Source organism: Peromyscus eremicus, chromosome 7 (genome assembly GCF_949786415.1).
Source record: "Peromyscus eremicus chromosome 7, PerEre_H2_v1, whole genome shotgun sequence".
Classification (NCBI taxonomy): Eukaryota; Metazoa; Chordata; class Mammalia; order Rodentia; family Cricetidae; genus Peromyscus; species Peromyscus eremicus.
Window position 1 is genome coordinate 74,396,671 of NC_081422.1, and position 26,553 is coordinate 74,423,223.

Here is a 26,553-nt window from a genome sequence, read left to right on the forward strand (position 1 = left end):
GCAGAGGCAGGTGGACCTCTGTGAGTTCAAGGCCAGCCTGGTCCACATAGAAAGTTCAGGCCATCCAAGGATACATAGTAAGAGCCTGTCTCAAACAAACAACAAAAAACTACCTAACAATATTCCTTGGATTTCTTTGTTTTTCACTTTAAAATAATTGTAGATATAGTTATCTACTATTATTATAGAAAAATGGCAAAACTAATATAAAATGGTTCCTATTTATTCTTTATCCTTGTGACACCTTTTAAGTCAATACTTTTGTCAAAGTGAAGATTAGTATAAGGTGCTTGCCTGTTTGATTATTGGGGTTTTGTTTGCTTTCCGACACAGAACCTCATTACATAATTCAGGCCTGCATAGTCCTCTGTATAGTCTGAATTAGTTCAAACTACTGATCTCCTGCCTTAGCCTTCTGAATGATAGGATTAAAGGCATATGTCATTATAGGTCTGTCTTGTTATAAGACTAATTGCTAAGCTATTGACCTTGTTTAGAAATAACCTGTTTTCCATTGATGCCTTTCCCACATTGCAATTAGTTGTTTTCTTAGTTTCCTGGATTATTTTGACGACTACAGGGGAGTTGCTTTTGTAATGCCTCTTGGTTTATGTTTGATGATGATTTATATGATGAAGCTGCATCTCTGCTGTTTTTGACAACACAGAAATGACGTGCCTTTTTTAGTGCATTCTATCAGGGATTGCATGGTTTTAATGTGTTTGGTTACTAGTGATGTTAGTTATGATCACTTTGTTATATATAGTAGTTTCTCTAGGGTTTCATCACTATAAAATTTGGTACTTAATAAAGTTCCCTGATAATGTTGAGGTAATGATTCTGTTTCTCCTCAACTTTTCACCATCTGATTTTATCATCCATTGGTGATGGTTGGGGGTACAGTTGAACTTCTCTGACAGCCTCATGTGGCTCAGCCTCAAACTGGCTATAACCAATCCTGGCTTTAAATTCCAAGCCCCTCTGCCTACACATCTGGAGTGCTGGTATTATAGAATTGTACTATCACCCATAGCTTCATTAGTGGGTCCTAATGAACCTGTTACTCATTCACACAACAGTTACTACTTGATTTTTGTCTAATGATAATTTTCTGTTTTCATTTATTTTGCATTTATTCTTCTCCAGGATAGATATACCCTTTGATATTTGTAAGTTCTTACAGGCAGTACATATAAATTTTCCGACAATATTTGCTATTGAAATTCTAAGCTTTGTCAAGGGGAGAAGTGCTTTTAAGAAAGTCTTGTATCCCAGATAGACTTTTGGTTTCTGTAGTGCTGGACATCAAACCCAGGGCTTTGTGCATGCCAAGTAAGCACTCGATCAATTGAACTACTCCAGCCAAAGCTGTAACTATTTTGAGAGTAAGAAAAATTATGTTGAGATACTACTTTTTATCTTTAATTATATTAAAGGTAATGAGGCCTTCCATTTTCAGCTACTTTTGTGTTAGGCGGGTAGATATATGCCTGGTTATAGGGTAAACTACAGTACTAGCATAATATTGCATATGATGCTACATGAAGATCTCATTCAATTTTAGTATTTCCTTTGGAGATCACATGTCATTAGTGTCTAGCATAGTTCCTGGAATATTTTTGCCTTTAAAAGAAGTCACTGTGGTACTGACAGGATGGCACAGTTGGTAAAAATGCTTGAGCATTTGTCTCTCAGAACCTGAATTTGATCCCTTGAACCCTCAAAGGTGGAAAGAGAGACTTGACTCCAAAACTACCATCTAACCTCCACATGTGCACCATTGTATGCACATGCTTGCACTCAAACACATTACACGGTACCACCACCATCATCAAATGAATTTTAAAATTTAAATGAAATTTACCTTCCTTTTTTTTTCCTTTGGTTCCTTTTTTTCAGACAGGGTTTCTCTGTAGCTTTTAAAGCCTGTCCTGGAACTCATTCTGTAGACCAGGCTAGCCTCAAACTCACAGAGATCCACCTATCTCTACCTCCTGAGTGCTGAGATTAAAGGTATGTGCCACCACCATCTGGCAAAATTTAGGTTCTTGATATCAAGATGATTTTTTTTTACATTTATATATTTGGTTCGTTAGGTATGCACATGTGTGCGTGCGTGTAGAGTCCAAGTGCCACATCCCACTGTGGATTTCAGAAGACAACCCTCCTGACATGTGTTTTCTCCTTCCACCTTGTGGGCTCAGGGGATTGAATTTAGCAGCACACACCTTTACTTCTAAGCCATTTTGCTTGCCTTCAGTCTTCTTTATTATTCTGTTTGCTCCCTTTTTTGAGTTTAGGATGTATTTAATAGTGAGTTTCAGTAAGTTATAACCATAGTCTTCGCTAGCATTGATAAGCAGTTTTGTAATAAAAAGTTAAAGCTTATGAATTATTAAGTATAATTTTTTTAGGTTTTTGTCAAAACACATTTGTTGTTTGCTTTGTTTGACAATATTTTAATTTTTCTAAGCATGTAGAGTAGCATTTATATAATGATACATTAAAATCACCAATTTTCCTCCGGCTTTTCATTTTGTTCTTTAAGCTTCCTTTTCTTTTTGCAACTGTTTTTAGTATTCCTCTAAAAGTTTACAACTGCTTGACATTATATGCTATCTTTTAATATGTACACATTTTAATTACATTTTCATGCAATTATACCTTAGGATTACAGCAGTCAGCTGATAAATCACTCCTTAATTCACATGTACAGAAGAAAAGTATCCTCTCATATTCAGCCAGTCCATTTTATTATCTTAAAACTTAATCTCACCTTTCTATCCCTGTGCAGTGAGCCTCTATAGCTTTGGAGTATATGCCTGCAGATTCAGCAACTATGGTCAATTGTATTAGAAAAAAGAAAATTGCATCTGTCAGAATTGTATCTGTATTGAACATATACCCTGTAGCCTCAGGGCAAATGTATCATTAGCATTGGTTACTCAGAAAGAAATTGATCAAAGATTAACAGATAAAATAATGTCCGACAAATAGCCATTCTAAATATGGGGAACAAATTCAAAATACTAAGACATGCTTAACAACATCATGTCATGCTAACTATAAATGTAATTTTGTTACTTCTGCCTTTTAATGGTTCAGAGATGTACTGAGAACAAGTACAAACATACCTGAGAGAGAGGTGTCTGAAATAGTTCCCAGCTTGCTATCAATATAGATACTCTTCATTCTCAGATTAGCCATTCTAAGCTACAGATATCCTCTACAATAGCAATGACTAATTACTTCACTCATTAGTTACAATATTTTTGTTCAAAATAAAAATAACTATAGTGTCTTTTTATTACTTTATAAATCATTGGAGGATTAATTATTCTTCTTCTAGTCATCTTCAGACTTTTAATTATCCACAGCATGCCCATAGAGAGATTAACACACCAATTTAATAAACAAAAAGGGAGGAGATTGCTAGTAGCCACATCAAAAATATAACAAGAGGCAAATGAAGTTCAGGTGTCAGCCCACTAGAAGAAAAACTCTCTGATGGGTATGTCTTGTTTAAGCAAGGCTTACGAGAATACAGACTCTAGAATGCCTTTTGCTTCTGTTATGCTTTCACATGCTGCTGTCACAATCTTTTCTCTGGTATATTGGATGTAGGGGATCCCCCGCTACCTGTATTGTAGTGTGTTTATCTCATGAAAACATCCTGATCTTCTGGGTATCTATTCTGTGGATTGTCAAACAGATGAGTTCTCCTTAAGCTGTATTCTCTAATGGACACAGTTTTGATGAATAAAAATAATACTAGGATATGTTTCATAACTAAGGCCTATTGTTCCATGAAGCCCGTGAGACACTTAGGACCTGCTTTAGATCACAGCTCAGATTTATGATTTAGGAAAACATTTGTGTCCCGGAGCCAGGCAGGTTCAATTACCTTTAATCTTTTTGCTAAGATAGGAAGTCACAGATTTCTTGTACATCATTAGATGAAATAAAGCTTCAAAAGAGCTTAAATTAGACCAGATGCCTTGCTAATGGTTTTTTAGATAAGCATTCTCAGTCTTGTTCATAAGGACACATAACTGTGCTGTCTGGCTAGGTTGTAAATACAGAAAAGCCCAATTATTGCTAGCTGGCAGATTAGTCCTTGCACTCATTCCTGACCTCAATTTGTGAAAATATATTCTGACTAGTCAAGGCTACAGAGAATAATTTGACTCTGTAGCCCCTAGTGAGGGCTGCAGGTGTGTATTGCCTGAGAGATTCTGTTAGAGTAGTTAATCGGTGGAGGGAAAGGGAACAGAAGAGCATCTGGAGAGAACAACATGAGAGAATAAAGAAAAGGAACTGTTAAGAGTATGTGTGAGTTTTTTCCTTCCCTAAAATCTCTCTGAAAAGTTACAGCCTTGCCAGTGCCATGGAGTCCTTGCAAGCCCTGTGTGCAGCCTTGGGGCTGGTTTCCAGAGTCTGCAATAATACCCTTTTTTGTTTTATTTTTATTCACTAAACAGCACAGTAAAATACTCATTTTAAATATTATGCATATTGTTATATTTACTTGTATTTTAATTAAATATTACTGGTATTTAAGAAGTGTTTGGCAGAAAACTGATACATATTTGAGTGGAATAATGTGCACAGATCTTGTGTTCAATTTATAAGATCTAATGAAAAATTTGTTTATTTTTATTGTAGATTTTTCTTTATGTCCATAATTGAGTTTAGTTTAAAAAAAAAAAAAAAAAAAAACTTGTGTAGGGCCTGGTGTCACAAGACTTTAACCCCAGTACTTGGGAGGCAGAAGCAGGTAGATCTCTGTTAGGTCATGGTCAACCAGGGCTGCATGGTGAGACCCTGTCTCAATAAAACAAACAAATCTGAAGCAGAATGTTGTTTAAAGGGATTGAGGATTTTCTTGGAGGCACACTCTGTGTTTGTGAGGCACATTCAGCCTGTTCTGTTTACTCCTAAGCTCAGTTTTTCTGCCTTGGTCTTTCAAGTACTCAGAACCCATATCCTGTTGAAGGCCATATTTTCAGACTATTGTTCTTTAAATTAATTTTACCAGTAATTTCTTATATTCTGGACACCTGTGTTTATGTACTTTCTGATTTTAAAAAATGTCTATGTTCTTTTTTACTCAAGAGTAGAATATTATAGCACTTAGTGAACATTTGTTTAGAAATAGCAAAGTAAACTATCCCATATAAAGCCCACTAACATCTGGATGCTCTAGACTAGCATGTTTCTCTGTGTAACCTCAGGGTAAAACTTTGATACTTTGGTGTTTTTTGTTGTTGTTGTTGTTTTTAAGTCTTTTATGTCCTTTGGCTGTAGGCTAAGTCTTCAGATTCTAAGTTTATACATGACTCATTATCTTTATTTTAAAGGGTAAGTCATTTTCAAAGATGAGTTACAAACATCATCTCTTCCCCTAAATTCCCCTGCTACTGCCTCCCGAGTACTAGAATTAAAGGCATGCACCACCACACCTCACTAATTTTACACTTAAATGCATCATATAGTTTTATCTTTGTGCAATTCATTAATCTGGTAAATACTAGTTCAGTTTTTGTCTTTTGTAGTTTCTGTGTGTTAAAAAAAATATGTGACTGCCAGGCAGTGGTGGCGCATGTCTTTAATCCTAGTACTTGGGAGGCAGAGACGGTGTGTTCGAGGCCAGCTTGGTCTACAGAGTGAGTTTCAGGACAGCCAGAGAAACCTCGTGTTGGAACCCCCCCCCCCCAAAAAATATATATGTGTGTGTGTATACATACAAACACATATACATATATATACACTCACATATAGAGAGAGACTAAAACCTTATTTCTCACAGCCATATTGGCAGTAATAGACTAGTACAAACAAGTATTTTATTATTAAATGAGGACTAATAGAAATATAAATTGGGTGCCATGGCAACTATGGATTAATTAAATGACTAGGGTGGGACAAAGGCAGCTAGCTTCTTAGCAAAGAAGGGTATGCATTCATCAGATTAATTGAGTAGACTTTGCTTGTATGGAGAGGAACATATGGAAGAGAATAAAAAAAATACTCTGGATGAATGAATCTCTGTGAGATGAAATACAGAAACAAGACTGGCTTGTTCATGAAGTTTTGAAGTCAGAAGAGAAAAGGAAGCTGGGTGTGGTGGTCTGTAGCTGTGCTAGCATTTGGAACCCAGAAGCAGGAGGAACCTCACAAGTTTAAGGCCAGCCTGGACTACATAGTGAGTTCATACTAGGCAGTTTAACAAAGTTGGACCTCATCTCAAAAAAAAAAAAAAAAAAGAATAAAAGAAGAAATATTAGAACTATTTAGCAAAGGTGGGAGTATGCCAATAGAGAGGTTACATTGAAACATAATAAAGACAATTCTCTTATTTCTTGGGGAAAGATACATATCTAAACAGCTACTACCACAAAAAAAAAATCCACGAGTAGCTTAATGGTTAGTTTAATTTTACTTTATATAAATCTTTGTACCAAATGTTTGAATTCCTGTGTTTTCTTATTAGTAATCTAAGAACAAAGCTAAGTTGGAGAGAAAGGGGCATATGTAGTTTAGTACGGTGTTTCTGTTGCCTTAAATGAAGTAGTCTGCAGTGTGGAAATCCTGCTGAGAAGGGAAAACCAGGTAAGAGTAACTTGGACATTATTACTGCCTTAGTCTTAAAGGTTTGTGGTTTTTTTGTTTGTTTTTTTATTGTGTGTGTGTGTGTGTGTGTGTGTGTGTGTGTGTGTGTGTGTGTGTATGAGTGCGCACACGCACGCACTTGTGCATGTGCTGCTGTATGAATACACAAGTCATTAGTGAACAACTTTCAGGAGTTCTTTCATCATGTGAGTTCTGAGAATCAAATTCATGTCGTCAGTATTGGTGGCAAGCACCTCTGCCCACTAGCCATCTGGTTATTCTTTATCATACATGTTTATGCACTATACCATTTTAACTAAAAATTAATGTTGAAAATATGGACTTTAACTCTGCTATAGCAAAGATCATGAGTAACTTACTAAATATAAATTCAGTATTTTACCCCCTTCTTTTAGACCGTATAATGAAGAAGCCAGAAGAGTCGGAATCATATGTAGAGCCTGAAATTAAGAGGAAAGTACAACAGAAACGGCACTGTAGTACTTACCAGCTGTCTCCACTGTCCCCTGTCTCAAAGAAGTGTTTGACTCATCTAGAGGTAGGTAGAGAAGTTACTTTTCTTACTGATCACATAGCATTCTTATTACTATTTTAAAATCTAATTTTATGACTATATGTTTGTGAGAGTGTGGTCACATGCATGCCGTGTCATAAGGTGGAAGTCTGTGAACAGCCTTTGGAAGTCAGTTCTTCCACTATGGATCCTCAGGATCAGACTCAGGTTATCGGGCTTGCAGGCTTTCCTTGCTGAGCCATTTCACTAGCCTGTTCACATTGCCTTTATTGCTTATTACCTTCTAGGTGACTTTGCATCATAGGACCCAAAGGAACCTAGAGAAGTTATTTGAGTAAATGTTTCTGGCTTAAATAGTCCATTCTACTTGTCCAAATATAGAATTATTTTCTGTAAGTAATTTTATCAGTGCATCCCTGAAACATAATCTGGCATATTGTACTCAGCTAAAAACTAAAGAGACAAAACATTTTTTAAAAAAATTTGTTTTTATTTGGTTGGTTTTTGTTTTGGGAGACAGAGTCTTATTCATTACCAGCTAACCCAAAACTCACCTTGTAGCCCAGGTTAGCCTCCAGTTCATTACAGTCTTCTAGCTTTAGCTTTCAAATTGTTGATTACAGGCATGAGACATCATATGTAGCTATAAAATTTATATAACCTAGGGCAGGAGAGATGTCTCAGTTAGAAAAACACTTGCCAAACAAGCCTGAGGACCTGGGTTCAAATCCTCAGAACCAGTGTAAAGCCAAGTGTGATAATCCATGTATGTAATACCAGTGCTCCTAGGGCAAGATGCGGGGCAGAGACAGGAGAATCCAGTGGCAAAACAAGGCACTGTCTCAGATAAAGGACTGAAACCCAAGCTTGTCCTCTGACCTGTTTGCATTCATTCTTCTCTCTCCTTCCCTTACTCCTCCTCATCTCTCCCTTTTCACATCTCTCCCTTTCCACATCTCCCCTCTTTTCCTTCTCCCTCTCCTTAATTTCATCTTTCTCCCCCAACTCCCATCCCCCCTCTCTCTCCCTCCTTCCTCCCTTCTTTTCCCCATAAATACTATATTACACACAAAGAAAAAAAATTTTTTTAATTAAAAAAATACTAATTTGGGTCTGCTCAATGTTTAAGAACACGTACTGCTCTTACTGAGATTGGTTCCAAGCACCCAACTTAGGCAGCTCACGAGCACCTGCAACTCCAGGTCCAGGGCATCTGATGTTTTCTTCTGGGCTCTATGGGAACCAATGCTCGTATATGCACATACTGCCCCAACATAGACATACTTTAAAAATAAAAAAACCCTCATGTTAAATACTGATTTTAAACTTACTATCTGGTCCACAAAACGCAGTCCTTTTTTTCTTTCTTTCTGGGAACCTAGGACATTGGCATGCTGGGCAGGTACCAGGTTACTGACTTATATATCCTCATTCAGATTTCATGTAAACAGTGCTTGGGTTTAGGCTTCATTCCGCTGTCATATGTTGCATTTATTTACCACAACTCTTCCATCTGTTGTTTTGCCTGTATGTATGTCTGTGTGAGCTGTCATCTGGGTGCTGAGAATTGAACCGGGGTCCTCTGGAAGAACAATCAGTGCTCTTAACCACTGAGCTATCTCTCCAGCCCCAACTTTGGTGTTTTGTAAGGTGCTTAAGTCATTATTACTTCATGGTTCATACTGCATTTATCTGTTGTTTTATCACAATTATATATTTTCAATGTTTATCTGAGAAATAATGTGTATCTTCTCATTGTGCAGCGTATTGGGAGCCGCATGGTGTTGGTTTTTTACCTTAGTTAAGACGTTTTCTTACACATTTCTAAACCTGTCCTCTCCCTTCCCTTTTACATGGGGTCAAATCCTGAGCCTTCTGTATGTGTGCTAAGCTTATACTTGACCATGAACTATAGCTATATTCCCAGGTCTTTACTCATTTATTAGTAAGAGTTTTTAACACATGGTAGAAAATTGATTAATTGATTGGTTTATTGTGTTTATATATGTGTTTGTGTGAGTATATGTTCACCAGGGCCAGGAGTGTTGGGTGTTACACAGACCTATGTTGACACACACATACACCAAAAGAGATGGTCAGATATCCTTCTTTATCACACTCTACCTCTTCCTTTGAGACAAAATCTTTCTCAGGAACCTGGGGTTGGCATTTTCGTGTCTAGGCTGGAAGCCAGCAAGCCCTAGTGGGAATACCCAGTTCTTAAATGGGTCCTGAGATGTGAATTTCTGGCCTGATAATAGAGTAGCAAGTACTAGCTATTCTGCCCATATTTAGGTGTGTATCATGAGCACATGGATTCTTATTTTACTTGGGTTATAGTCTTTAACTTTAATGTGTTTTGAATGAAGCTCAGATGATTTCTACTATTGTTTGTGGACCATCCCTTCAAGCTGGTCCCTTTCTTTTAAGGGCTTCTTTATTTGGTATAACAAGGTAATCTATACTTACTCGTGTTTTTTCAATCTCAGCCCAAGAGTCATACTTCTCTCCAGGAAGTCACTGTTTCTATTCATTGACATTGAGCTTCTGTTTGTATTCCTTACCATTAGACAGGGCTAGGAAATAGATATGTATGTGTAGTAAAGCCCTTGAGTTTATTTCGGTGTTTATCTTTTGCCCTTTTTAGGATTGTAATTTATTTTGGCCATAGAATTCTGATTACCGTCATCCCTACTGTATTTTTATGTATTTGTTCAGTTTTCCCTTATTTACCAATCTCCCAGCTTGCCAGCCTAAAGTTGGCTCAGACCATACTGGTGTCTCCTAAAAGGAGGAAGGGGGAGGAGGGAAGTTCCTTCTCATCACAGCATCCTTCTTCCCTGGGCTGGCTGCCAGCTTAGAGCCTCAGAACTGCTTTATGCCTAAAGACCTTCTTTGACTCTACTTCTGTGCCAGTTGATCCTGTTTCCCTTAGAGGGAGGACAGATTGTAGACAGTCGCTTTGTAACCTTTAATTTACAAACAAGATTAGTGGTTTATCTTTCCTTTTAAGACTGTAAGACTCTACACTGCACTGCTTTTAAGAAAACAGGGTGGTGGTGGTGGTGGTACACACTTTTAACCCCAGCACTCAGGAGTCAGAGGCAGGCAGATCTCTGTGAGTTTGAGTGGTCTACAAAGTGAGTTCCAGGACAGCTAGGACACAGAGAAACCCTGTCTCTAAAAACAAAAACAAAAACAAAACAAAAAAAAAAATGTGGTGATATATTGTGTATCCTAATAAACTTGCCTGAGGATCAAAGGACAGAGCCAGCCACTAGATTAGATATAGACGTCAGGCAGTGGTGGCACACATCTTTAATCTCAGCACTTGAAATCTCATGCCTTTGCTTGGGAAGCACACACGCCTTTAATCCCAGGAAGTAATATGGCAGGGCAGAGAAAGGTATATAAGGCCTGAGGAAACAGGAACTCACTCTCTTTAGGCTGAGGATTTCATAGAGGTAAGAACTAGTGGCTGGCTGTTCTGCTTCTCTGATCTTTCGCTTTCACCCTAATATCTGGCTCTGGGTTTTTTTTTTTATTAAAAGACCACTTAAGATTTGAACAACAACAAAAAAAAAAAAAAAAAAGAAAAAAAAAGAAAGAAAGAAAGGGAAACTTTAATATAATTGAACATCTTTTGGATACATAATAAGAATGACGCCGGGCGGTGGTGGCGCACGCCTTTAATCCCAGCACTCAGGAGGCAGAGCCAGGTGGATCTCCGTGAGTTCGAGGCCAGCCTGGGCTACCAAGTGAGTTCCAGGAAAGGCGCAAAGCTACACAGAGAAACCCTGTCTTGAAAAACCAAAAAAAAAAAAAAAAAAGAATGACATTGTTTGAGACAGGCTTGTTTTTTTTTTTGTTTTGTTTTTTTGTTTTGTTTTTGTTTTTTTTGAGACAGGGTTTCTCTGTGTAGCTTTGCGCTTTTCCTGGAACTCACTTGGTAGCCCAGGCTGGCTTCGAACTCACAGAGATCCGCCTGGCTCTGCCTCCCGAGTGCTGGGATTAAAGGCGTGCGCCACCACCGCCCGGCCAGGCTTGTTTTAATTAAGGTTTTTCATGTATAGAATCTTAGACATAGTATGCAATATTAAATTTGTAGTATTTTCTTGTTTGTTGGAGTTTTGAGGATCAATCTTTATGTTGAAAGAACCTATCAAACTACTCCCCTAACCCTGTAATTTGAAGTTATTTAACTTTATGAGTTTTTTTTTTTAATGACCAAATGGAACAAAATTAGGTTTTAATCAGTTTTTCATAAAAAATTATAATTATGAAAGTTTTTACTTTATGTGAATAAAGTAAAAGTTTAAACTGTACAAGACTATAATCCCATCATTCATCAGGGCGAGAGAGGCAGGAGGGTTGCTCCAAGTATAAGATCAACTTGATCTACATAGTGACTTCTAAGGCAGCTGGTGATTCATGGTGAAACCTTTCTCAGAAAATAAAAAATAATGAAGTGAAGGAAGGGAGGTTACATATACCTTAGGAAAACTAAATAGTATTTCATTTTGAGATTTTTTTTTTTTTTTTTGGTTTTTCGAGACAGGGTTTCTCTGTGTAGCTTTGCGCATTTCCTGGAACTCGCTTTGGAGACCAGGCTGGCCTCGAACTCACAGAGATCCGCCTGGCTCTGCCTCCTGAGTGCTGGGATTAAAGGCATGCGCCACCACCGCCCAGCCGAGATTCATTTTTATTAGTTTCTTTTGGGCTTGGGTTTCAGGAGCTGCACTAGGGCTGAGCTTTATTCCCAGCTGCATTTGCAGGTGGGGCGTGTGTATGTGCTACATGTCTGTCTGTCTCACTGAGCGGCCCAGGCTATCCTTCAACTCCACTCTTCTTCCTCAGCCTTGCAAGTGCTGTGCTTACAGGTGTATGTCACAATCTTTGCTTGGAATTATTTTTATTTCCTTTTTAATATTTATTTTTAGTTTTGCATATATGTCTGTGTGTATGTGCTTGTGAGTACAGGTGCCCTCAGAAGCCAGAGGTGTCAGATCCCCATAGAGCTAGACTTTATAGACTATTTTGATCTATATGGGAACTGAGCTCAGATCCTCTATAAAAGCAGCATGTGATCTTAACCACTAAACCATGGCTTGAAATTCTTAACCTCTCGTTTTTATCATTAAAACTTTAGTGTCTAATTCGGTTCATTAATTGCATTTTGTTTCTGATTGCTGCAATTAATTTTATGATGTGTGTATGTCTTAGGTGATGAAAGGTGGAGTTATACTTACTGTTTTAGTATCATTTTTCTAGAAAGATTACCTAGAATTGCTGTTTTTCCATGCACTTTTCTTTTAAATATGTTTTATTTACCTTTATTATAGACAGTAAAGTTGAAATCAAGTACTTGGGGTGTTTGTTTTTTGTTTGTTGTCTGGCTTGTTTGTGGTACTGAGAATCAAACCTAGCTCTGTTATATGCAAAGCAACATCTCTACCTTTCCTAGTTTTTTCCATTTTGATTCTTAAGGATAAAAATGAGCTTGTGATAGCTAACTGCTGGACAGGATGGCCTTGAAATTTTTTCTAGCATTCTGTTGCTGACGCCCAAATCTTGCATGACTGATTCAGGATCTTAGGGAGGCCTTGGGAGTGATGATGGAAAAACAAAGACTTCATTTGGAGGCTTTTGATGCTAACTTAAAATACCAAAGTGTTTTCTCTCTGTCTCCTTTTTTTTTTTGAACATAAGGTATCTGAACAGCGTGAACGTTGCCCAAAATGTGGAAAAGAAAAAGAAAATCAGACCAAATGCCAAAGTTGTGGTATGGTTTTTCATAATGATTTGCAAAGAAATTGCAGACAAGCTGTAACTTTGAATGAACCAACTGGACCATTATTAAGAACGTCAATTCATCATAGTTCTGGAGGACAGAAGTCACAAACGACAGGATTAACAGCTAAGAAGTTTTATGGTAACAGTGTGGAAAAGATTCCAGTTGATATTTTGGTGACTTGTGATGCTAGTAGACATAACTACATACAGACTAATGGAAAAGTCATTTTACCTGGGGGGAAAATACCTAAAATCACAAACCTGAAAGAGCGAAAGACAAGCCTGTCAGATCTAAATGATCCAAGTAAGTATCCTCTTCTTGTTTCCTCTCTCTTCCTGAGACCCAGAAACCCGTGGGCTCACTCCACTGATCCCCTGGCCTTCACTCCTGAAGTGCACCACCATGTACACTACCATGCCTAGATTAACTGTATTCTTCAGTAACAATCCAATATTTTAATTGTGTGGTTTTCAATGTGAGCATATTTTAGAAGCAGTTTCCAGAGGTATCTATCTTCTTGTGGCAGATAATGCAGCATTTGGGGAGCATGTGATTAAAACATGTCCATGTAGTTGTGCAATAATAACTGACTTTGTTCCCATTCCCCTCATGTTAAATAGTCAATAAGAAAACAGTAGCTTGGCCCCAGTCTTTGCTCATGCTAGTTATTGCTTATTTTGACTTAGTCTGTATCTCTTGTCTAGACTTTTTGTATGTATGCTTGCTGTGTAGGCTAGCCTGGCTGGCCAGTGAGCTCCAGGGGTTACCCTGTCTCTTCCTTTCCAATGCTGGGGCCAGAAATTACCATGCCCAGCCTTCTTATGTGGGGTTCTGGAGACCAAACTTGGGTATTGGATGCTTGCAAGGGTTTGCCAACTGAACTGTCTCCCAACCCCTTTGTTATTGATTTGAGGAAATAAAATAACATATAAATAACAAATAATCATAGTTCAGTATGATATTTAACACATAGCAAGGTCTCAGGAAATAAGTTTTCTTACCACAAGGCAAGATAGTTCATGGATATTTTTAAGCCATGTTAAAGAAAGTGCACACACAATTTAAAAGTTTATAGGTACCAATCACTGTAATAGGATTTTACATACCTTTGTAACAATCCTGTGAAATAGATACCATTGTTGTCTCTGATTTCATAGAGGAGAGAAATTGAATCAAATAACCAGCTTTGAAAGTAATAATAAGCCAGTATTTGTTATGAAACTAGATAACAAAATCAAAGAGATAATGGATATTACTGGAGTGATGATCCTCTGAGGCATGTACATTACTCAGTAAGTATTAACTGAGCATGTATGTGTGGGGTGCTAAAACGACAAACGCCCATGTAAGTTCATACATCATGCCTTTAAAATCCAACCTCCTTTGTTAAAGTTATTTACTAGGAGTAAGTAATTCACAGTGAGCAAGACATTGTCTCTGCTCTTAGAGTTAGTTGCAAGTCAACTTTTACAACAAAGAGTGATACAACATTGAAATCAGTGAGTACCTGACTGTCTCTGTGCTTGTATTAGTTTAGGTTGTCCATCAACAGTGATATTCAAGCTAGTGCTTTATGACAAACTATGAAGAGTGTTGAAGGTAGACTAGTCAACAGAAATTCTTGCTAGTGTTTCAGGAGTGGGTAATGGGGATTTTATTCAGTACAGTGCAGTTAACTTATGGATTATGAAACAGGCATAGATCTGATAAGGTATAGAGTAGTGAGTACAAGACCTAAGCAAATTGTCATTACAATTGTCTTATTCATGTTTATAAAGCAAGACTTATTGAGCATTAGATATTAGTACAGTTTTTATAATTTTAGTGCTTCCCAGTGTAAGGCAAAAATATTTGGTCACATACTTAAAATGTAGGTTATTTTGAACATAATTTGGATATTTTCAAACCATAAACTTTCTTTAATTCTGAAATAGACCTCTGGATGATTATTGTTATTTTAAGTTACTGGAGTAGCTGTGTGGGTTAGTGGTCACTATATCATGCTTTATTTTTTTCTTTGGCAGTACTGGAGATTTGAACCCAGAGCCTTGTGTATGCTAGACAAGTTTTCTGCCATTAAGCTATATCCATAACACGGTGGTGGTGATTATAGAAGCTAAAGCTAAAGAGTTGATTTCATATTTATCCAGTATTTTTATAAAGATTATAAATCATGTGCTTTTTTTTAAGACTTTCATGAGATACAATGGATTATATCTTCCCTCGAGTGCCTGTGTGAGATAGAGAGAGAGATCAGTTCTTTCTTTCAAACTTTACATGGATTCCAGTGATCAAACTCAGGCCACTGGGCTTGTGCAGCAAGCAATTTTACATGCTGAGCCATCTCATTGGCTTATCCTTTATTTGCTTTTATTGGTCTGTGGAAAAGCTTAAGACAAATTTGGTATATTTCCCAGTTAAGTTTTTTACAGACAGAAATGAAATATATGGGCGGTGGTGGCACTCGGGAGGAAGAGGCAGGCAGATCTCTGTGAGTTCAAGGCCAGCCTGCTCTACAGAGCGAGATCCAGGAAAGGCACAAAGCTACACAGAGAGACCCTATCTTGAAAACAACAACAACAAAAACAAACAAACAAAAGAAAGATTTAAAGAAAAGAAGAAATGAAATATAAATGTAAAAATTTTCCATGTCAATTTTGGATTTTCTTTCTGATTGTAGTCATTTTGTCCAGTGATGACGACGATGACGACAGGACTCACAGAAGAGAGAGCATATCCCCACAGCCTGCTGACTCGGCATGCTCTTCCCCAGCACCATCTACTGGAAAAGTAGAAGCTGCACTAAATGCAAATATTTGCAGAGCAGAGCAGGAATCTAGAAGCAATCCAGCAGAATCGGAGTTAAATACAGTTGTCATATCAAGAAAAGCGAGAATGAAGGACCAGGTACATTCCGATTGAGGTCTTCCCTTTGGGGTGTAACCTGGCTTTCAGGAGTAATTTGCTAATGACAGCAAGAGAAGATGGCCTATTCACTAATCTGTCCTCAAATACTGTTAAAAGATTCTTTTAGAAGACCATTAAACTATATACAAAAATAAATTACAATTTAATCAAAGGCTTAAGTTACAAATCCAACAAGAAAAAAAGCCAGTATAAGGTGGTAGTGGCACACGCCTTTAACTCCAGCACTCAGGAGGCAATGACAGACAGATCTCTTGAGTTTGAGGCCAACCTGGTCTACAGAGTGAGTTCCAGGACAGCCTGGGCTGTAACACAGCAAAACCCTGTCTCCGGGGGGGAAAAATCCAGTATTATTCTTAACAAAATGTCAGTATAGATTCCTTTTTCATGATTTCTGTGACCAGAAATGTTTTAAATTTCAGTTGTTTTTTTAAAATTTGGAATATTTGCACATATTATAAGTAGATACTTGGAACTAGGACTTAAGTCTAAAAGGAAATTATTTATATTTGTCACATACAGTGTTAATCTTGAGGTAAGTTTTGCACAGTACTTTTAGTTCATTGCGTTTTCTTTCATTTTGTAAAATTTTTTATTTTTATTTATGTGTATATGTGTGAGTATATGCACATGAGTGTAGGTACCAGCAGAGGCCACAGGCCATATCCTTTAGAGCTGGAATTGCAAGCAGTTGTGAGCCACCTGATGTTGGTGCTGAGAACTGAACTCAGGTCATCTGGAAGAGCAGTATGTGGCCTTAACCACAGAGCAGCCATCTTTCTAGTACTTCACTTGCATTTTTTACTGCAGCCTATCACTTTAGTTCAGGTGTGCAGTGTTGGTGCTCAGAAAGTTTCAGGGTTTGGAGTCGTTCAGACTTTAGCGATGATGTGTGTGTGTATGTGCATGTGGGTATGTATATGTGTGTTTCTAAGAAAACCTTGTAGGCTAGTAGTTATTTTAATTTCAGTCTATGTCACCATAGTATAGTTATATCTTAACCATATTATAATTTGCTTAAAAATTTCAAAATATTCAGACGAAAAGATAGTGATGTAAATAAAAAGATTCATAGAGATATTTATAATGCAAATGATATACAATATTGAAATAGACCAACTGTTATTAAAAGTGAGAGAGAGACTAGGGCTGGCGAGATGGCTGTACAAATAAAGGTGCTTGCTGACAAGACTGATAATGTTATTTCAGTTCCCAGGACCTCCATGATGGAAGAATAAAACCAACTCCTACAAACTCTGACTTCCATGTGCATACTATAGCACTGCCTCTCCCCATAAATATATAAATGTTTACAAAAAGTAAATAACTAACACCGAGGATAAAAACCAAAAGAATAAGGACCAGATGTGCCCAACCTTTTGTAAGGTGATAGTCACTGTAAGGTGGTGATGGTCACTATAAGGTGATGGTCTTTGAGATAAACTACAGAGTTCATGCTGGAGACTTGAACAATCAAATTATTATTGTTTGTTTAAATCTCAGTGTTTTAAATAAGTTTACAATTGTGTTCATAGCTGTTGTTGGCTACATGTGGCCATCAGAACATAAGTTGGACATGCTGTCAGATATAAACCACCACCTAAAAAGTATAAATTAGTAAGGAAGAACTGCTTGGGGAAAATGAAATTTAATTGCTTAACTAAGTAAACTTTTAAAATTAATACAAAGTAGTATGTGTTCTTGATAAGAATTCAAGGGAATAGGAGGGTACTTTCTGTTTTAGCAATAGAAAGGAAAGTTAAGTAAAAAGAAAAAAGAAAAAACATACCTTAAAATTTTAAATATTTATCATTTGACCCCATAGAATTCTTCTCAAAGGAATTCTTCCCTCTTTCCCAAGGTATGAAGTATTTATACAACAAGATTGCTTGCTGAGCATGGTGCCTCATGCCTGCAATCCCAGCACTTGGTAAGCTGAGGCAGAAGGATCATTTCATGTTTGATTAAGACTATTCTGGGGTAGAGTGAGTTCTATGCCAACCTGGGCTACAAAGTGAGACCCTGTCTCTTAAAAAAAAAAAAACAAAAATTAAAACAAAACAAAACATTAGTAATGAGAAAAATCACTGTCCACTAATACAGGTATGGCTGAAGAATCCTGGTTTAATAATAGGCTGGACCAGTACAACCAATTGAAGATAGAATTACAGATAAATCAATATATAGAACTCTTTAGAGGGGATAACAAGATACAGGAATATATGAATTTATAAAGTGAACATGTTTTACAAAATGAACATTTTTTTAAAGCAGAAGTTTAAGCAGAGTAACATAGGTTTACTAAGAAAAAAAAACTGGAACCTTAAGAAATGAGAAACAATACAAGCAATTCAAAGATTACTTTAAAAAATGGATTGGTATTTTTACATAATCTTAGTGCCTTTCTAAACATAACAATACAAGCAAAAATAAATAGCAGAGATATAGGTACATTTTAAAAAAGAAATACAGATCAGTGTATGAAACATGATCAGGATTTGATAGGTTAGAGTAAGTGAGGAAAAATACCATCAATTGATACTGTCAGTTGATTCTTTATATATTTTTTATTCATATATATAAAATTTCTTTTTTTTTTTTTTTTTTTTTTTTTTTTGGTTTTTCGAGACAGGGTTTCTCTGTGTAGCTTTGCGCCTTTCCTGGAATTCGCTTTGGAGACCAGACTGGCCTTGAACTCACAGAGATCCGCCTGGCTCTGCCTCCCGAGTGCTGGGATTAAAGGCGTGCGCCGCCGCCGCCCGGCATAAAATTTCTTAAAGTCAAGAAGGACTAAGGAGAGGAGATAGCTGTTATTAACATGCCTGCCACACAGCCTGAAGACCTGAGTTCGATACCTAGCACTCATGTAGAAAGTCAAGTGCGGATCATAATCTAACTCTGGAGAAGCAGGCACAGATACATCCCTGGATTTACTAGCCCCTATGGCCTAGTGAGACTGTGGCCACTGGCACATGCTGACATATGGGTGCTTACACACTGGTGCACATGTGTATGCATGTGAGCATTGAAAAGTGAGTAAAGAAAATGAGTAAAGTTCAGGAAAGGTGGTAATCAGTTAGTGAGTATGAAATGAATTGCTCCTTGCTAGCTGTATTGATTGCCAGAACGTTTTCTAACTGTGGTAGTGCTCCAGTGGTATTTGGAAAGATGAGATGTTAGGGATGAAAATTGGTATAACTTTGCTGGAATCATAGGTATGAACTTCAGTGCGAGCTTGCCCAATTTCTAATTCAGTTGTTTCTGTCTTCATTGTTGAGTTCCTTATGTAGTCTAGATAGTAACCCTTTTTGGGTATATAGTTTGCAATTTTTTTTTCTCATATCCGGCTTTCTTTTAGTTTTTATTTTGTTTTTTCATTGTCTTGTATGAAAAGACCTTTGCGTTTCCATCATTTGGAAATATCTCCCCTGTATTTGTTTGTACATATTTCATAGTTTTTAGATTGTATATTAAATCTTTAATCCATTTAGAGTTGTTTTTTTAATATAGTCAAGAGATAGGAGTCTTTTTCATTATTAATTTAAAAATATATTTTAATTTTTCTATGTGTATAGGGGTTTTGCCTGCATGTATATATGTGCATCACTGGCTGCCTGATTCCCAGAGAAGCTAGAACTGGAACTGGAGTTATAGATGGTTGTGAGCCATCATGTAGGTGCTGGGAATTGAAGTTAGATCTTCTGTAAGAACTGCAAGTGTTCTTAACCTATGAGCCATCTCTCCAGCCCTGTTTCATTCTTGCGCCTGTTGATACCTCATTTTCCCTGCATCATTTATGGGAAAAGACTGTCCTTCCTCTAGTATATATACCTAGCACTTCTGTCAAAAATATGTTACCTGTAACTGGGCACTTGGGATGTTGAGGCAAGAGGATCCTTAGTATTAGGGCATCAAAGTCGACACAAAGATCCAGTCTCAAAAAAACCTAAACGGGCTGAAATGATAGCTCTGTTGTTAAAGATCAGACACAAGAGTTCAGTTCCCAGCACCTACAGTAATCCAAACCATCTCTCAAGCTTTCCTTCCTCTCCTCCAATAGTGTGCATACATATACGTACTCGTTGGTTAAAATGAAGAAACACACACACAATGGTTTGCCTGTAGAATGATGGATTTAATTTACTTCCAGGTTTCTTATTCTGTTCCATTGGTTGGTCTGTCGGTCTGTGTTGATTTCACTACCGTGCTATTTTTATTACTATGGCTTGGGAGTATATTTTGAAGTCAGATGATAGCTTTGTTCTTCCTCAAGAAGACTGTAGTATTCAGGGTTTTCTCTCTCTTTTCTTTGTGATTGCATAGTTGCATATAAAGTGTTAAGATTTGTTTTAGGTTTTGGTTTTTGTCTTTTTTTCCCAGTTCTTCAAAAAGTGGTATTGGTACTTAGAGATTGCATTAACTCTGTAACTCTCTTTTGGTTGGTGTGTGTATTCTAACAATACTGATTCTTCTCCATGAACCTGAGATGCCTTTTCCTCTGTTTGTGTGTCTTCAGTTTCTTCATCATAGATATGATTAACTTCTTTGCCTAATTTAATGCCTAGGTGTTTTATTTTCTTATAGTTGTTGATTTTTTTTTTTTTTTTACTTTTTATTTCAGATAATTGACTGTAGGTATATGGCAGCACTGTTGATTTTATTGATTTATTTCGTATCCTGCAACTCTGAATTTGCTTACACTGATAGCTTGGGGTGGTATTTGGGGGACTTTGTATACTTCCTGCTTTAAGTGTGTACTGTTCTGTGGCAGGTCTTAGAATTATCTCAGAATGATAATGGCTGTCCTGTATAGGATACATGGCTTTTGTTGTTTGGTTGGTTTGGATTTTTTTTTTCCCCCTATCCAGATCATGTTTTATTCTTTGTGGGTTTTTTTTTTTCATGTTTTATTCTTTGATGGTAATATAGTTATTGCAGGTTACAGAAAAATTTATAGAGTCTGAAGTGCTCCAAAGAGCAAATCTTTGTTAGGTGGGTTTGGATTTAAGACTTGGAGATTATGGATGTTCAGCTAGTAAAACCTATGCAAAAATATTCCAAAGTCTGAAACACTTCTGATACCATACATTCAGATAAGGTATATGTAATTTATATAAACACAATTAACTTTAATTAAAATTATAAAATGTTTATATTGTGATTTGTTTGCATTTGTGAATATAAATTATTCAGGTGTTTTTAAACATGTATTTATTTAGTATGTGTGGGGGTGCACATGCCACAATACAAATGGGAGGGTTAGAGGACGGCTAGCGGAGTCGCTTCTTTCCTTCATCCATGTAGGTGTGGCACTTTGAACTCAGGTCTCCGGACTTGACAGTAGGTGCCTTTACCTACTGAGCCGTACCAGTGGTTCCAGGTCAAGTAACTGGTCTGCGTGAATATATAAAATATCCTTTTAAATAGTAATATTCTTTTACTTGCTTTCTAAAGAAACAGTGCTTTTAAGTTTTACCGCCGTCACTCATCACTGGCATCCATCCAGGCAGCTTTTCTGTGCATCAGTTACCTCTGACCTGCTCTGGAGACATTGCTCTTTTGAATAGAGGCATTCTTAGACCTCAGTGCTTTTCATTTTAGGAAACTAAAGCTTAAGGAAGTTACTGATTTTTGCAAAACCATTAGTTGGTATTTTGGTTGTGATTTGAACATATCCAGTGTGACTTGTGAGTTTAATTTCTGACCACTGTGCTTGAATTTCAACTTACAACTTGTGAATTTACTTTATATTATAGCCATAATTTCTATTTCCTCTCACACTGAGGAAGGACAGTCAGTCCATGTAGTCAGTGCATGTGTGTTTGGTTTGCAGCCTTCTTACAGCACCTTAGTATGTGAAATTTTCTTTTTCTTTTCAGCTGGGCAATCCCATCAGCACACCTCTAAAGCGTCGTAAAATAAACACTCACGGAACTTTAATTCACACTCTGTCACTGCCACACTGCCAAAACTTTGAGAGTGTCATTTTAAACTGTCGGAGTATACGAGTTGGAACACAATTCCGACTGTTGGTAGAGCCTGTAATTGTAAGTACTTTCTTAAACTGTGACTGTACTAATAACAGGATTCAGATGCCTCTGACAAAGTTAATCAATAGTATTTAAAGTTCGTCACATTTTTGAAGTTAATTGAATATCAAAATTATTTTAAAGATTTCAGATTGCTTTACGATTATATAAATAGTAATCCATTAAAAACTACTGGATATGTGAGCCAGGCGGTGGTTGTGCACACCTTTAATCCCAGCACCCGGGAGGCAGAGGCAGGTGGATCTCTGTGAATTTGAGGCCAGCCTGGGCTATAGAGTGAGTTCTGGGAAAGGCTCCAAAGCTACACAGAGAAACCCTGTCTCAAAACAAAACAAAAAAAACCAACTACTATATATGTAAATATAATGTAAATTCAAAGTAGTAGGAGATGCATATGACTCTCATACATACATTTAAGTTCTGTCATTTAGTATTTTACTATACAGGGTTAAATACCCCTAGTCCCAAAATTCAAAATTTTCTGAAGTCTGAAATGTTGAGTGATGACCATAACTTAAAAGTTTTGTGTTGCTGGATATGGTGGTATATTCTCTGAGCCAGATATGCTAATGTGTATTCCCAGCCATTTTTGGAGGCTGATGCATCAGGATCACCAGGAAGTTGAGTATGGTGGCAGAGTTACAAGCAAGCAAACAGAAGAAGCCAGCTTGGATGATATAGTAAGAGGCACATCCTTCAGTTTCCAAAAAAGAAAAAAGTTGAGTTGGTTGTAGGGGTGGAGCTCAGTGATAGACCTCAAGTTTAGCATGCTCTAATCCTTCTCTCTTCAGTCCTCCGTGCTTTTTGGAAGAAGGGAGTTTTAGATTTTGAAGTATTTCAGTTTTTTTACTTTATTTTCCAATTAGGGATATTTAAGCACTAAAGTCTAAGTAAATACTCCACGTGACTGTCTCCAAAATCTGAACCCCTCCTGGTCCTCAACATTTTAGAATTTTGGATGAGGAACACTTGGTCTGTGTTTACTTTTCATGTATCTGTTTACTAGTGTTAATGTGTTATCTGTCCTTCAGTACAATTCAAAATATATGCCTCTTTTTGATTCTCTAACATTTCTAAACATGCAAAGTAACTTCATTCAGGTTTATTAATTAGGCTTAATGTTAAGCGCTCTTTACATTGAAATTAAACCTTTTTTTCGGTCTTTCGAGGCAGGGTTTCTCTGTGTTGCTCTGACTGTCCTGGAATTCACTCTATAGACCAGGCTGGCCTTCAACTCAGAAATCTACCTGCTTCTTCCTCCTGAGTGCTGGAATTAAAGTCATACACTACTACCACGTGGCTAAAATTAAACCATTTTATAACCATCAATAAATGATTCAAGGAAGGAATGCCAATGGATGCTAAACAATTGGATAAAAGATAGCCATACACTTTAAGTGTCTTTGCTCAGATTATCGTTGCAAGTGGGCAAACATGGAAACAATGTGAAAGCCTAACAGTTACTGCTGAGGCCAGGTGACTAAGCTTGCCATTACCAGTGAGACAGCTGGACTCTTCAGGAGGAGAGTGTGGGGTTTGAGTACATCACCCTGTGCTGCTTGTACTGAAAATGTATGGCCTGGATTTGGAGATAAGGAAACACCCCTCTAGGAGATTGCATGTTTTGTATAACTTGGATTTCATAAAAGCCATGTCATGAAGAATAGAGAGGCAAGTTTCTAGTGTAGGGTAGACACAGTGGGTACATGCTATGTAATATTGACAGAGTAATGACTGAGGGAAAGTAAAAACAAGGATCAGTTGATAATTGTGAGCATTTTGGAAATTTAAGCATAAACCATATGTTGAAGAAGTTAGTCTTGATTTGTTAGATGTGCTGATACTTTAGTTGCGTATTAAAATGTTTTTGTTCTGAGAAGATTCATGCTGAAGGATTTGAGGATGAAGTAATGACTGTGGCCTGCTTTGTGGCTTTTTTTAAGTAAAAAGATAATCTATAAAAGGTAATGTAGTTAGATGTGTGAAAATATTAACTTAATGAATCTAGGAAAGGAATGTTCAGGTAGGTTTTTATTGTTACAGTCTGTCAACTTCTCTAAAATGTTCAGAATATCTGAATTATTTATTTATTTATTTATCTATTTATTTTTTTTTCGAGACAGGGTTTCTCTGTGTAGTTTTGGTGCCTGTCCTAGATCTCACTATGTAGACCAGGCTGGCCTTAAACTCACAGAGATCCGCCTGGCTCTGCCTCCCGAGTGCTGGGATTAAAGGTGAGTGCCACCACTGCCTGGCCTGATTTTTTTTTTTTTAGGGGTGGATAGTTCATCTTAGATTTAAGCACATGGTATCTGACTCAGTTTTTCTGCCCTTTGTATGCTTATGGACCGTATATGCCATTTAGAGTATTCAGAACAAAATCTCCATAACTCTAACATCAACACTAATTTGTCTTTTTCTTTTTTTAAAGTTTTCTTTAGAGTCAATCAAGATACATCTAGATGGTAAGCTATTTTTTTATCTGTACATGGACTAAAGCTTTGTCTACACTGACCCATTTTTTATAGTAATAAATATTCATAGAATTCAATAATTAGTTCATCTTATAAAGGGCCTGGGTGTTTATGTAATTTCTGCAATGTAACAAAGTCTAACACTTTTTATTTGGGAAAAATATTATGTTTTATAAATGAAGTTTTTTTGTGTATTTGTTTGGTTTTTGGATTTTGGTTTTGGTTTTGGTTTTTCAAGATAGGGTTTCTCTGTGTAACAGCACTAGCTGTCTTAGAACTTGCTCTGTAGACTAGGCTGGCCTCAAACTCACTGTCTCTGCCTCTTGAGTGCTAGGATTAAAGGCATGTGTCACCGTTCCCAGCTTGAAATTCTTAATATATATAGAGTATAGTAAATGATTAATTTTAAGCTTGTATTTCCCGTTTGTGGTATGCCAGCTTAAACATTTACTCCTTTTTCCTTTCTTGTTATTTCCCTCTAGGACCAGAAAGTGATCCTGTAGAGATTATTTTAAATACCTCTGATCTAACTAAATGTGAATGGTGTAATGTCCGGAAATTACCAGTAGTGTTTCTGCAAGCCATACCAGCAGTTTATCAAAAGCTGAGCATGCAGCTGCAGTTGAATAAAGAAGATAAAATTTGGAATAATTGTAAAGGAGTGAACAGGTTAACAAGTAAGTTTTGTAGACAAATTACAGCTAAGATAGAAGGTCTCTTGAGTTAGCAGGATAGGAGTGTTTTAGAAAGTGGAAAGTTTTATCAGTCCATCATGAGAAGTTGAAGCAGTGATTTCAGGTCAGTCATCACTTCATTTGGTACCATCTGAAATGGATGTAGCAGCCTCTGAGGAAAAGCCCACAGAAAGTAGAAGGATTGAAGATAAAACTTGGATTTATCTAAAGCATTTAGAAAGTTTGCAAATTGAGTTAAAACTCAAAAGATCTGAAGTCCGTAATGCTAAGTAAAATGAATTTAACTGATGTGACCAGTTAACTGATGGAACTAGGACATTTTGAAGTCCTTGGAAGAGGTCTTTATCCTTTAAATAAATGCAGTTCTTTATACAACTATTCACAAAATAGGTACATTTTGGGCTGGAGAGATGGTTCAGTGGCCAAGAGCACTTACTGCTCCTGCAGAGGATATGGGTTTGTTTCCCAAGCGCATGGCAGCTCACAGTTATCTGTAACTCCAGTTCTAAGAGGTGTAATGTCCTCTTTGAGCACCAGGAACATAAGTCCTACATGACATACATGAAGGGAAACGCATGTACGCACAATTTATAAAATAAATTATGAAAACTCGGTACATTTTAGCATTAATTGCAGCTTCAGCTTAGCAGTCAGTAAACGCTAATATGACTGTAAAAACTGACACATCAGTGAGCACCAACTTTGCAGGTCTCATCTGGAGATAATACTGTGTGCTTGGCATTTTCCTAATCATTCTTGGCAGAAATGCTAATTGATACTTATTTATAATTATGAATTAGTTTTAATCCTTTTAGAACTGTGGATTCTCAACCTTCCTAATACTGTAACCCTTTAATATAGTTCCTCATGTTGTGGTGACCCCCAACCATAAAATTACTTCGTTACTACTTAATAACTGTAATTTTGCTACTGTTAGGAATCATAATGTAAATATCTGATATGCAGGATATCTGATATGCGACTACTGTGGGGATCATGACCTACATGACCCATGGGTTGAGAGCTGCTCTTTTAGAAGAAGCAGATTGCATACATTTTTTTTTTAATATCTCTGTTAATGTGCTACTGCTAGATCTGGTTCCTTTGTTTTGGTAACTTAGTTAACATTTCTAGATAACACTCCTCATTTTTCCAGTATTTAGTCTGTGTCCCTATGTACTAAACACTGTTATGGATATATATTCCAGAACTGTAATCACCTAGGAAATAATTAGTTGATACTCTTCTTATTTGTATGTGCAAATGCACATGTGTGTGCAAGCACAGATATGGAAGCCCGAGGTCAACCTCAGGTATTGTTCAGCTTTTGAGACACTGTCTTTCACTGCCCTGAGACTTATCATATAGCTAGACGGGTGGGTATGCAAACCACGGATCTGCCTGCTTCTGTCTCCCCCACTGGGATTACAAGCCTGTCCCACCACACCCAGCTTTTTGTGTGGGTCTG

At 37.1% G+C, this 26,553-nt stretch overlaps 1 protein-coding gene across 4 annotated transcripts in view; it reads left to right on the forward strand.

Annotated features, from left to right (window-relative positions):
• The window catches only part of Senp6 (SUMO specific peptidase 6), a 90,229-nt gene that overhangs the window by 39,977 nt on the left and 23,699 nt on the right, over positions 1–26,553 (forward strand). For all 4 annotated transcript variants that reach the window (XM_059268281.1, XM_059268282.1, XM_059268279.1 and 1 more), the window contains 6 exons: positions 7,029–7,171; positions 12,857–13,244; positions 15,622–15,848; positions 21,746–21,913; positions 24,348–24,381; positions 24,873–25,067. In XM_059268281.1, coding sequence (XP_059124264.1) covers positions 7,029–7,171; positions 12,857–13,244; positions 15,622–15,848; positions 21,746–21,913; positions 24,348–24,381; positions 24,873–25,067 — 1,155 coding nt within the window. The remainder of the gene's footprint in view (positions 1–7,028; positions 7,172–12,856; positions 13,245–15,621; positions 15,849–21,745; positions 21,914–24,347; positions 24,382–24,872; positions 25,068–26,553) is intronic.